The sequence below is a fragment of the Oryza glaberrima genome, chromosome 2, assembly GCF_000147395.1.
Source record: "Oryza glaberrima chromosome 2, OglaRS2, whole genome shotgun sequence".
Taxonomy (NCBI): Eukaryota; Viridiplantae; Streptophyta; class Magnoliopsida; order Poales; family Poaceae; genus Oryza; species Oryza glaberrima.
The window spans coordinates 16,669,820-16,682,244 of NC_068327.1; the positions used below are offsets into that span (position 1 = coordinate 16,669,820).

General features: G+C 44.6%; 2 protein-coding genes across 2 annotated transcripts; both read left to right on the forward strand.

Moving 5' to 3' along the window:
* The first annotated feature begins 1,723 nt into the window (after positions 1-1,723).
* Positions 1,724-5,258, forward strand: LOC127761370 (uncharacterized). Its single transcript, XM_052285650.1, has 2 exons — positions 1,724-2,001; positions 4,305-5,258. Exons 1-2 carry the CDS (start codon positions 1,765-1,767, stop codon positions 5,256-5,258), a joined length of 1,191 nt encoding a protein of 396 aa, XP_052141610.1. The 5' UTR covers positions 1,724-1,764.
* A 5,114-nt stretch (positions 5,259-10,372) lies between these two features.
* On the forward strand, positions 10,373-11,868 carry LOC127764340 (uncharacterized). The gene has a single exon (XM_052289209.1). The coding sequence runs from the start codon at positions 10,373-10,375 to the stop codon at positions 11,720-11,722; it is 1,350 nt and encodes a 449-aa protein (XP_052145169.1). The 3' UTR covers positions 11,723-11,868.
* The last annotated feature ends 557 nt before the right edge of the window (positions 11,869-12,425 follow it).

Genomic DNA, 12,425 nt, shown 5'->3' on the forward strand with positions numbered 1-12,425 from the left:
CACTAATGAGCACAAGTGTTTATGCATTGATTAGTTGTTCATATTTAGAAATCTCGGTTTATTTACTTCTGAAATTGTGTGTATGTGAAATGTTGTGTGGTAACTTTGAATTCTACGAACATTAAAGGGAATATATCAATGTCTCTGTGAATATGATTGTGGAATGTATAGTGCTGTGAATATTATATTATTATTGTCAGTGTTCTGACATTCATCGCTAAATAACTATTTTTCAAGGCTGGTGATAACCCCTTTATACATGTATTTACCGAACTGTTTGTGATTTAAGGCCTACATAAATAAACAATTTATTTCCTCAGGCATCCTTGAACCTATTGAAGAAAATCATATATCCATGAAAATTAATTTCTACATTTTTATTTTTGTAGGTGAAAAAACATTTCATATTTTACTAGGCATCTACACATGATAGCAACATTTTTGGCCCTGCCACTCTACTTGTAAGCACTTTAGACTATCCTAAAACTACATTTTTAAGAGAACAATTTCATCCTGTGCATATGGAAGCCATCTGTCCACGCTTCGTATTACATTCTGAAAAAAAAAAAAACATTGCATTGGCAGCATTGCACTGCTTCCAAGTATGCCAACAACCCAATATTACTATATCAAAGAGCTTTTCCTACGAAATTTGAGCCTTGCAATCTATAATATGATGGAAGTCCAAAGATTTATTTCGGGGAATTGTAAGCTTCAACCTGCAGCGTCACCCTAGTCTCCCTTGTTCCACTTGCTGATCCATAACTGTAAGTTTTGCAGCATTTGGCGGCAAGCAGTGCTTGTGATCCACTTTTGCTCATTATTTGATCAGGTTTGAATACAATTGTAATTTGAGCCTTTAGTGACTGTATATGTCTCATTTTGTTAAAATTATGACCGGCCGCCTTTTCTTGTATGTGCATGCAATGGCTAGATCATGATGCCATATTCTACATCTTGTTACAGCTATGTGATATACATGTACATGGTAGATGATGCCAGACTTTTCCTATGTATTGGGCCTTATGTGTATTGTAAACAAAAAAAGACTTTCTTGAGAGGACGGTTATCCACGCTTTAATACCTGCTATCCTGGAATACGTAGTATTAGCTTCTATTGTTTCAAATGGATGCGTTACCTTCTGAACATTATCAAATTTTACCTCTCATTCGTTATGCCAGTGAAATTTCCAATAACCCGTTTGAAATACGGACAACTTTGTTTCAGAATTGAATTGTTTACATTGTTTTTTCTTTGAATTTCTATGTACAAGAAGGGGACATTTACTGAAGAGCCAAAGCATAATGTGAGCTATCATTTTTCATTTTAGCAAAATATGTAACCTTTATTTGACTCGTCATGCAATATCTCTAGTGACTATACAAGGACACAAATTCCCAATAAATACCTCATGGCACAGGACATAAATTTCTTCTACAAGACATTGGTTTTAGCAACCGTTTCCTTATTTGACTTATGGGGCTAGCAACAATAGCGTCCACATTAGTGCACAAAGGTGTGATACAGAAGATCTCAAGCACATAGGCCACCAGGACACTACAGAACAAGCTGACGTAAGGGGAGAGAAAAAGGAAAAAGGAGAGAGCCAGAAGGACAAGAGGACAAATTTAGCAACGCAGAGCAAACGGTAAACCCACAAACACAACCATCCCCTCCTTACTTCTGCCCCCATCCCAAACCCTACCGCCTCCAGATCCCACCCTCTCGCCACCGCGACGCTTGCCGGAGGTTTGGTTCCAGCCATGCGGATCCGGAGGAACGCCTCCAGGGTGCTCGGGTCGACCTACTTCACCACCCAGTCGGAAGCATCACACACATATATGAGCAACCTTCCACCGACATCGCTCGCGCCTGCGCCTGTTGCATATGGCGGCGGCGGCGGCGATCTTGGTGGTCCTATGGTCACTCCAGACGGTGCCTGCCAGCTAAGCCTGTCGCCATGGGATCTGCCATATGAGCTCGAAGATCCCGATCCCCTAGTAAGCTTTTGTTAACATCTCCCTCACCCAGGCCATCAGATCTAGATGTATTACGTTTGTTATTAATTTTTGTTTCTTTTAACCACCTCTAGTTTTAATGCTCCGTGAGAGTTGCCAATCTTGCTTACTATGTTCCACTTGGGTTTTTGGTGCGATGGACCAGCGGTCTCGCTCTCTGATGGTTCTAGGGTTCCATCTGTGTAAGAGATTGGAGTCGTGGTTTTGACATTTGAGGTTGCTTGGTGGGGAGTAGGGAATGATAGAAATTAATCACATCAACCAGCAGGATCAAGCTTCCGGCAGGCTCTATGGGCTTCTTCAACCCAAGATTTGGGAGTCATGGGGCAGCTAGGGCTGGGGAGGGGCAGAAATGGATGCCCTAGATCTGGCTATCTGCGAATATTATTCGATAGCTATGTGTCTCCTTTCTACTCCCTCTGTCCCAACATATAAGCATTTTTAGCATAGTGACAAGTCAAACATTTTTAACTTTGACCAATAATAGAAAAAAATAAAAAAGATAAATCATGTAAAATTGATGTTATTAGATTTATCATTAAACAAACTATCATAATATGCAACTCTTTTAATTTAAACATCTTATTTTTATAGATACTGTTGGTCAAAGTAGCATCTCGAAGACCGTGTCAGGGTCCAAAAATATTTATATTTTGGGACGGAGGGAGAAGTTTTTTTTATGCACGTTGATATGCTAAAATAGAGTAAATTGCGCTACTGGTACCAGAACTTATAAGGTGGGTAGGATTTGGTGCACAAACTTGTACGCCTGATCTGTGTGCAAACTAAAACCAAAACATGTCTAACTGATTTCACTAGTGACACATTAGGTTGGGGGGAATTGTTAAGAGGGAATGCAAGTTTGAGGGGAGGGGACCGTTATTAGGATGGATTTGGAGGGGAGTTTAAGAGCAAACTCCTACCTTTTCAATACTGGTGAATTGAACTTTCGTCGTGGTACCCAAAATCACAAATATCTCGGCGAGATTAAGAACCGGTAGTAAAGATGCTTTAGTACCGGCTCTAAAAGTCCAAGTCCCTAGAAATATTTTTCGTCCTGGTTGGTGTCACCAACCGATACTAAAAATACATCTTTAGTACCGGTTGGTAAAACCAACGAGACTAATACTGGAGGATATTTTTAGTACCGGTTAGTTCAAAAAGAAAATATATCTATCCAAGTTAGATGTTTGTACTGGGTGGGATGGTAACACGCGTGAGGACTGATGTGAGAGATCTTGAGTTCGAATCCCACGTCCCACATATTTATTTTGACTAGAAAAAATTGCCCGAGCGTTGCAATGGGTTAATGATATTTTAATTTTATTATTGTTTTACGGTTTAGTAGGGTAAAATTCACTGTGAGAATTCGCTTGAATAACTTTTTCAGAAAATCATGAGCTGCAATTAGGAGTGCGTATTTCATCTCAAGTTAGCATATGAGTTTTTCTAAAAGATTTCTTATACGACTCCTTTTATAATTCCAAAAGGAAACAAGCTTAAAATCTAACTCAAACACGAATCAGTATTTTTAAAAACGAACGAACTTAAAACCTGACTCAAATGCGGATGACGTACCAAAAAATACCGGCAAAAACATCTTTAATTTTTATAATAGTAGAGACTTGGTCTGCATATAAAGATTGAGATCTTTAGCCTTGATTCCGGGGTTTCCAACCGGTATAAAAGTTTAGTTCTCTACTAATGTATATACGACAAATAAATATGAACTTACGTCATCACGTAGAATTCAATTCTCTTCCATACTCTTCATGATTCTCGTCTCTACGACCAAACAAAGGACTAGGAGTAAAAATGAAACTCCCATGACCAAACCCCTCAACCAACTTCCTCCCCCAAACTTTCAATCCATTTCCTGCTGTTGTCAAACAGGCCATAAGTTGGACGTTGCTTAGGATGTGTAGGCTCGAATGTCAAGATAATATTTCGTAAATATCCATATGACAAGTCATGTTGATTATACATATTAAAACATATATAAATGGGATATGCAATGCGTACAAAAAATTAAAAACAAAAATAACTACAATATGTATAAATTAAGGTTAATTATTTGCACATATGACATGTCTCGTGCTCTCATATGCGTGTGTTTTGTGTACTAAACTGCACCCACCTGATAAGTTTGTATACTGCAACACAGTTTACTCGCTAAAAAAAATGTGGATTTTTTTTTGTGAACTGTACACCATACATATCAAAATAACTTATGTTTCTCTTGCTTAGTTCAATTTATATCTCACAATATGATTCAAACCTTTCAGGAGGCTCCGTTCGATAGGTACATGGCGTGCATCCCTTTTAGGGCAAGCTTTGTGTCCGACAGCGACAACAACGATGATGATCAGATGGAGGTGGACGAAGACAAGAGTTGGAATCAGGTGGAGAATGAGGAGGTGAATGATCAGCAGCAACCTGACCACAAGGTGGACCAAGGTGGTGATCCGGCGGCCAGAAAAATGAAGGGGAAGATGAATGAGAGCAGCATGGTGGGGATTGAGATCATGGAAGATACTGACAAGCAGGCTGGTGTTTGGTACTGCAACAAGAATGATGGCAAGAAATGGCACTGCCGAAACATCGTCGACGGGCCCAAGACCCTGTGTGACTACCACCTAGCAAAGAGCCGCTCTTACTACACCCGCACTGGTGAGGCAGGTGCTGCTGCAGCTAGTTCCAAGTCAAGCCGAGCAAAGGCTCCAGCTATTGCCAAGCCAAAGTCCAGCTCCAAACGGACTCCAGCAGGTGAGTCAAGTGCTCAAAACAACTCTATTGCAGCAGCAGCAGCAGCAGCAGCAGTGAGTGTGCTGCCAACCATCTCCTCCCAGCCATCCAAGAGGAAGGCAAGCAATGGCTTATTAGGTGGTGATGCCTACTATTTCTATGATATGTTCGTCCCATACCGCAAGAAGGATCGTGGTGGTAGCAGCAGCAAACAGCAAGCCGGTGCTGAGGAGAAGGAGATCCTGCCACAAGATAATGCCGTCGCCATGGAAGAGAAAATGGACGGCAAGAAACTGTACGATGGTGTTTACAACTCGTCTGATTACTCCTCGGACACTGCTAGCGACGACGAGAGCGACGAAGACTATACCGTTGGTGGTGCCAGCAAGCGCCGTACCAAGAAAAGGAAAATGAAGCTTTCAGTGAAGAAGGTGCAGTTCTCGAAGATGATGAAGAAGCGTGTGAAAGAACGGTCGCTTAAGTCCCTGCTCTAAGAGTTCTAATTCGATCGGTTGTCTGTGGGACAGTTTCAGTTTAGCCGTGTTGTCGCTTAATGGCATATCATGTATGGATTTAAGACGTGTACCGTTTAAATAAATGTTTGAACCTTGTGATGTTTATCAGACATAATTTCGGGTTGTTAAATTTAGTGATGGTGGTCAAGGAAATAATACAATCAAACTTTCGATATAATTTAATATAGTGAGCGTAGCTAAACTGGTTAGCTCTTTTGTGCAACCTATCCAGGTTCACGTCATGGACTTACCACGGGTACTCGCATTTACGACTACTTATTCTTTTATTAGTTCGCAACGGATAGCGAGATATTACTAAAACCAAATATCACCAAAAATAGTCATCTGCAGACTGCACCTAGGTCGATTTCAGCCTAACACTGTGTTCTCTTTCTTCTGGGTGTTCTGCTCCAGCCTTTATCTTCCTCTGTGTTGCCTAAGCCTCGACACCCGGGACCCTTTGGTAGGGATGAAATCGGTTCATATATTCCCGATATCCAAATTCATTTTCGGAAAAGGATAGTTTCGAACAGATAATTATTGGACAGTAATTAATACGTATAGTTTTTCTTCTCAAACTGACAGTAAGACCAGATCAGTATCCAGCGAAATCGGTTCCAGTCAGAAACTATATGGATTTTTCCGGATATCCACATATAGCAATCAATTTTAAAAAAAAACACATATATATACATAACTTTATTATATACTAGAAAAAATACCCGTGCGTTGTAACGGGTGAAGGCTATTTTAATCTTATTATTATTATATGTTTCAGTTAAGGTGAAATCTACTGTGAGAACTCGTTTGAATATATATATATATATTTAGAAAATCATGGTGTCTGATCGTCTCAAATTAGCATGCGAGTTTTTTAAAAGAGATTTCTTATACGATTCCTTCTGTATTTCCAAAAGCGAACGAATTTAAAAACCAACTCAAATGCGGATCTATATTTGAAAAGAACAAACTTAAAAACCAACTCATGCACGGATGACATACCAAAGTACCGGTAAAAACATCTTCAATTTTTATAATACTAGAAAAAATATCCGTGTGTTGCAACGGGTGAAGACTATTTTAATCGTATTATTGTTAGATTTTTTTGTCTAAAAAGTATATGGGATTTTTATTTTGAGATGATATCCAATTTGAAACCCTTGTATTTTTAAAAGCAAACGAATTTTAAAACCAACTTAAATACGGACAACGTAGCAAAACTATCAGCGGAAACAACTTCAGTTTTAATAATAAATCACTTAATCCTAAATAGCCGAAGGAAATCATATGTTGAAAAAATTACGGTAAAAAGAATCATGTGTAGATGAATCCTTCACAAAATAAACAGACATGCATGCAAGCCACCCATACAAAAATTAGTATGTTTTTCATTTGCATGTGTACAAAATTATTGAAATAAACACAGACAAATCTGAAATAAATAGTATGTAACATATGCTTAGAAGATGGGCAATATTTTCCACTAAGACAGCTCAAAATAGGAAGACAGATTGTGATAGACGTTGGGCCCTTTTACAATTTTAGGCCCATATATGTGCAAAAACGTATTGGATGTGGAGAGAAAATAAAAGGAAACGTGAATATGGTCAAAATGCTAAAAACATATATGAATCGGAACAAGACGGCTTGTTGGAACGAAGGGATGACGGACGAAAATTCGATGAGTATAAAATTATCTTCAATTCTTATAATAGGTAAAGATTACGACATAAACGTTTTGTTCTCTTTTGAAGGCATTTTTTGGTTTTTTTTGCCTTTTTTATTATTTTGGATGGATTTTTTTTTCACGGACTGCTTGACTGCCTTTTCTATTGTTGCATACAAAACGAATCATAAAAATTTTTAGGAACGACGTTTTTTCGCCGTTCTCAGGGAATCGGACTTTTCTTCTGGGGGACTTTTTCGCTCTTTTTTTTATTTTTTTACGGACGTTTTTTTCACCATTTTACGGGGAATCGGACACATTTTCTTTTTAAGGCTGTCCAATTAATTCGCTCAGATGGAAACATTAAATTAAAAACTATTTAAACACGGGTGACCTATCAAAATCTCGGTAAAAACACCTTCAATTTTTATAATAGTAGAGATAGAGATAGAGATATATGGTTTAGTTAAGATGAAATGCATTGTGTTAAATTCGTTTGGATATATATTTTGTTAGAAAATCATGAGTTGCAATTAGAGTCTGATCGTCTCAAGTTAGCATGCGAGTTTTTTAAAGAGATTTCTTATATGATTTCTTCTGTATTTCCAAAAGCGAACGAACTTAAAAACCGACTCAAATACGAATTTGTATTTCTAAAAGCAAATGAACTTAAAACCGACCCATACACGAATGACGTACTAAAGTACCGGCAAAAACATCTTTAATTTTTATAATAGTAGTGAAGTAGAGATGAGAAATATAAATATAAAAATAGTAGAGAAGAATTTTATTTTTAAATCACCAAGAGAATATAATTTCACGTCATACGCACAATGTTCTCAAAAGAAAAATATATCATATGCACAAGCTGTTTGGTGGCTAAAGGCAGCAGGCCCATTTGGCTGAGGTGTGGGCCGGCTGAGGATCTGTTGTAGACTTGCAGTAGGGGGCTGTGGGCAGATGGCCAGCCAGCCCAGAGAGGAGATCAGCAGGGGAAAAGTATACCGGAGGTGCTTGAACTTGTCACCGAGATAAAAAAAACGTCCTTGAATCGCAATACCAGACACCCGGGGTCCCCTAACTATATAAACCGGTCACCCGAGATCCCTCGATAGTTTTGACCCCGGTTTTGGTCTACGTGGCGGCTAAGTCGGTGTGGGACCCTCGTGGGCCCCACATGTCAGGTGTCCACATCATCTCTCTTTCCCCTCTTCTCTCTCCCTCCCTCCCCTCTCTGCACTCTCTCTCGTAGGTCGGACCGACGGGTAGGAAGCAGACGGCTGGGCGGCGAGCGAGGCTGAGCGGCGGCGCTGCGATGGCGGCGGCGTCGCCCTCTTCTTCTTCTCCCGCTCCCTGGACCCTGCCGCTCCCGCTCCCTCCTCATCTCCCTGGACGCCATGGACCGGGTGCTCGCGCTCGACGCCGCCTACCCGCTGCCTCTCCTCCCCGTCATGCTCGACAAGTTCCCCAAGGTCGTCGAGCCCGCCCGGTGGTGGCAGCCGACTAAGAAGCAGCAGCAGCAGCAGCATGCTCCGATCTTCAACACGTCAAAGGTAGCGGCAACCAATGGCACCGCGGGCCGGCGAGCCACCGCCATGGCCGGGAACGGCTGGACCCAAGAGGTGGAGGAGGAGATGCGCGACATCCTCCGTGTCATCAGGGCCAAGGACAAGAACGAGTACGTGTCAGTCGGCAAGCTGGTCCTCGCCCTCAACAAGCGCCTCACCGTGGCAGGCCCGGCGCTGGCCGGCGCTGCCACGCTCGCCGCGGCGTTCATCGGCTCCGGCGAGGTCGGAGCGTGGGCGTCCGGCGTGGCAGTCCTCGGCGGCGCGCTGGCAGCAGCGGTGAACACCGTCGAGCACGGCGGGCAGGTGGGCATGGTGTTTGACCTGTGCCGCAACATGGCCAGCATCTACCGGAAGATCCAGGAGGACATCGAGGCGAACCTCAAGGAGGCCGACGTCGAGCGGAGGGAGAACTGCAAGGTGTTCGAGACGAAGGTGGCGCTGCAGCTCGGCCGGAGCACGTCGGAGCTCAAGAAGTTCAGGGCGATAGCCTCGCCGACGGTCAAGGACGAGGACATCAAGGAATTTGCCGGGAGGGAAGGTGGACTGGGCGGAGCACGGGTCGGTGCCGCCGCTGTGGTGGTGGTCGCAATACTTCACGACGCAGGAGAGGGCAGCGCCCTTGACGACGTCGGGGAGGTTGACGACGAAGTCATCCTCGCCGCCGCCGTCCGCCGCCACCCTCCTCGAGCATCCTCCCAATCGTGCCCGATGCTGCGGCGATCACCTTCGATGAGGACGGAGCGGGAGCAGCAGGGTCCAGGGATCGGAGAAGAAGAAGAGGGCGACGCCACCGCCGGCCGCCAGCCGCCGTCGCGGCGCTGCCGCTCAGCCCCGCCGCCTAGCCGTCTGCTCCCTACCCGTCGGCCCGCCGCCCGGCCTTGTGAGAGAGAGAGAGCAGAGAGGGGAGGAAGGCAGAGAGAAGAGGGGAAAGAGAGATGACGTGGATACCTGTCATGTGGGGCCCATGTGGGTCCCACGCTGACTCAGCCGCCACGTAGACCAAAACCGAGGTCAAAACCACCAAGAGAACTTGGGTGACCGGTTTTATATAGTTGGGGGACCCCGGGTGTCTGGTATTGCGGTTCAAGGACGTTTTTGTATCTTGGTGACAATTTCAGGGACCTCCGGTGTAGTTTTCCCGCAGTGAGGCAGAGAGGAGACGCGCAAAAAGCTGGGCCCATCTCTAAGCACATGCATGCGCGAGGAAAATCAAAGACAGGAAATCATTGAGGGACCTCGGGTGACCGGTTTTGTATAGTTGGGGGACCCCGGGTGTATGGTATTGCGGTTCAGGGACGTTTTTTATCTCGGTGACAAGTTCAGGGACCTCCGGTATACTTTTCCCCGCAGTGAGGCAGAGAGGAGACGCGCAAAAAGCTGGGCCCATCTCTAAGCGCATACATGGGCGAGAAAAATCAGAGACGGGATGATTTTCCGCGCGACCGTTGATAAGAAAATCGCAGATGAACGGGTTTTTTTAATCTTGGACAAAATCTTTTTACGGACGAAAGTTTTTTACGGAAGCCATATGTAATTTTTTTATTAGTTAGTATATATAGATATATATATATATATATATATGAATGATTTAGTAAATTTTCATATCTATTAATTAGATAAGATTAAGTAACTTTTCTTTTATCTTTAGAAGTTTTATCTATTTCTTTTTTATCTTTACAAAAACTTGCATCGTGTCCAATAAGGACTATTATAAACCAGTGGGCATAAATATGTATACCGGGATTTATTAATCAATCTCTCGATAATATATAATTTTCACCGCATTGCCATCTTCTATCCCAGCGAGTCATTCGTTTCGATTTATCAATCTAGGAATCAGGAAAGTACATCCGTCCCCCATGGCCGCCGCCACCAGCGACCACCTCTCCGGCCTCCCCGACGACCTCCTCCGGCACATCATCTCCTTGCTCTCCGCCAAGGAAGGCGCCGTTACCGCCGTGCTCTCGCGGCGGTGGCGTCCGCTGTGGCGCCAGGCGGGCACCGTCAACCTGGACACGGAGCCCTACTTGTACCCGGCAGCGTACAGAGGCAACAACTTCCCGGAGCACAGGCGGAGCGCATTCGTCGGCCACGCGCTGGCCGCCCTCGCCGCGTGCGAGAGCCCGAGGGTCCTGAGCCTTCGCCTCGTGTCGGAGGAGATCGAGGGAGGCGCTGCCGAGGAGAGGTGTGCCGGTGTGGTCGACGCCGTCCTGGACGCCCCGGCGGCGGCGCGCGTCGAGGAGCTCCGCGTCCGTTGCGCCGTCTCGTGGCTCTGCGAGCACGGCAGCTGCGAGCGCTCGAGCTCCAGCGGAACGTGGCGGCTGCGGCTCGGATCCCTGCCCTGCGCCGCAGCCACGCTCCGCGTTCTGCACGCCAACGACGTCGGCGTCGAACGCCTCGGCGACGGCGACGGCGGCGTCGTCCTCCCGCTCCTGGAGGAGATGCGGCTGGTGAAAGCCACCGTGTCACCGGAGACGCTCCAGGGCGTGATCGACGCCGCGCCGAGGCTCGCCAACCTGTGGCTCGAGAAGATCAGCTTCAGGAGCAACGACGGCAGCCGGGGCGTCTACCTCGCTGACGGCTTCCGCCTCCAGCTCCGAGGCCCGGCGCTCACCGAGCTAGCCCTCATCGGGTATTACAGTAGAGACCGCTGCATCGAGCTCGACGCGCCCCGCCTACGCTCCTTCGTAAACGAACGCTCCCTCCCGGGGCGCTTCTCCCTGACCTCGCCGGCGCCGGACCTCGCACCCGCCGACCTTCACTTCCACGACCACCGGAGCTATGGCGACAAAGATCCCAACAACTTGACCGTACCCATGTGGAGCTGCCTCCACCTGCACGGCGTGAGGGTCTTGAAGCTGCAGCTGGACTTCTATGCAGAGTACATCGCCATGGACGCCGACGACGCTGACGACGGCGTCACCGCCACGTTCCCTAACCTTGAGTACCTCGAGCTTGACGCCCATTGCAAGGATGATCACGACATGGCCACAGAATTGACAGTAGCAAGCGTCCTCCGATGGTGCCCTGCCATCCGTGAGCTGCGGCTCAGGTTGTCAGTAGCCGATGCTGAAGGCCGCGTCAATGTGATCTACAACAGCAAACGGCACATGATCCATCACGCAAGAATGATGAGGAACAGCTTTGGACAGGATGTGCAAACCAAAATTGATGTTGATGTGACCAACATTACGACATCCTCGCCGTAGGAAATTAGAACACAAGACAGATTACGTCTGTGTTAGCAGGTTGTTCCATCATAATGTAATAATCGGACTTGTTACTTTATTAGTGGATGTTTTTTTTTTATACTAGCAAAAGTGCCCATGCATTGCAAAGGAAAGAAAAAAAGAGAAAATTGAATTAAAACATATTAAATTCTAATTTAATGAAATACAAATTTCCTAGATATTAATTACACTCTTTGAAATTTTAGCAAAAGTGTCGTGCGTTGCGACGGAAAGAAAAAAAGAGAAAATTAAATTAAAATATATTAAATTCTAATTAAATGAAATACACATTTTCTGGAATATTTGGGTATTTTTTAAGTAGGTAGATATATAATTAAATTAATTTTCAAGTAAAGTAAGTGTGAGAAATAAAATGTTATGCTTGGATTTAATTTATATTAAATTTTCTATATTAATTACACTCTTTGAGATTTTCTTGAAATTTACAGAGCTTAATTGATAATTTTAATAATACAAATATCATTTTGGAATTTATTTAAATAAAAAATCATTTTTCTCTATGGGCCATTTTCAGCCCATTTTCTTCTTCAGCCCGCAAGCGCTAAAGTATACTTAATATCCCCATACTCCTTCTCTCACTTGCTAGACCGCCGGCCCGCATGCGGCCCAAGTGGTGCGGCCCAAACGCTTGATCGATCTGATCCGTTCGTTTTCATCGATG

Coding starts and splice junctions, on each gene's coding strand:
- LOC127761370 (XM_052285650.1), top strand. CDS start 1,765: ATGCGGATCCGGAGGAACGCCTCCAGGGTGCTCGGGTCGACCTACTTC. Junction 2,002..4,304: donor TCGAAGATCCCGATCCCCTA/GTAAGCTTTTGT, acceptor CAAACCTTTCAG/GAGGCTCCGTTCGATAGGTA.
- LOC127764340 (XM_052289209.1), top strand. CDS start 10,373: ATGGCCGCCGCCACCAGCGACCACCTCTCCGGCCTCCCCGACGACCTC.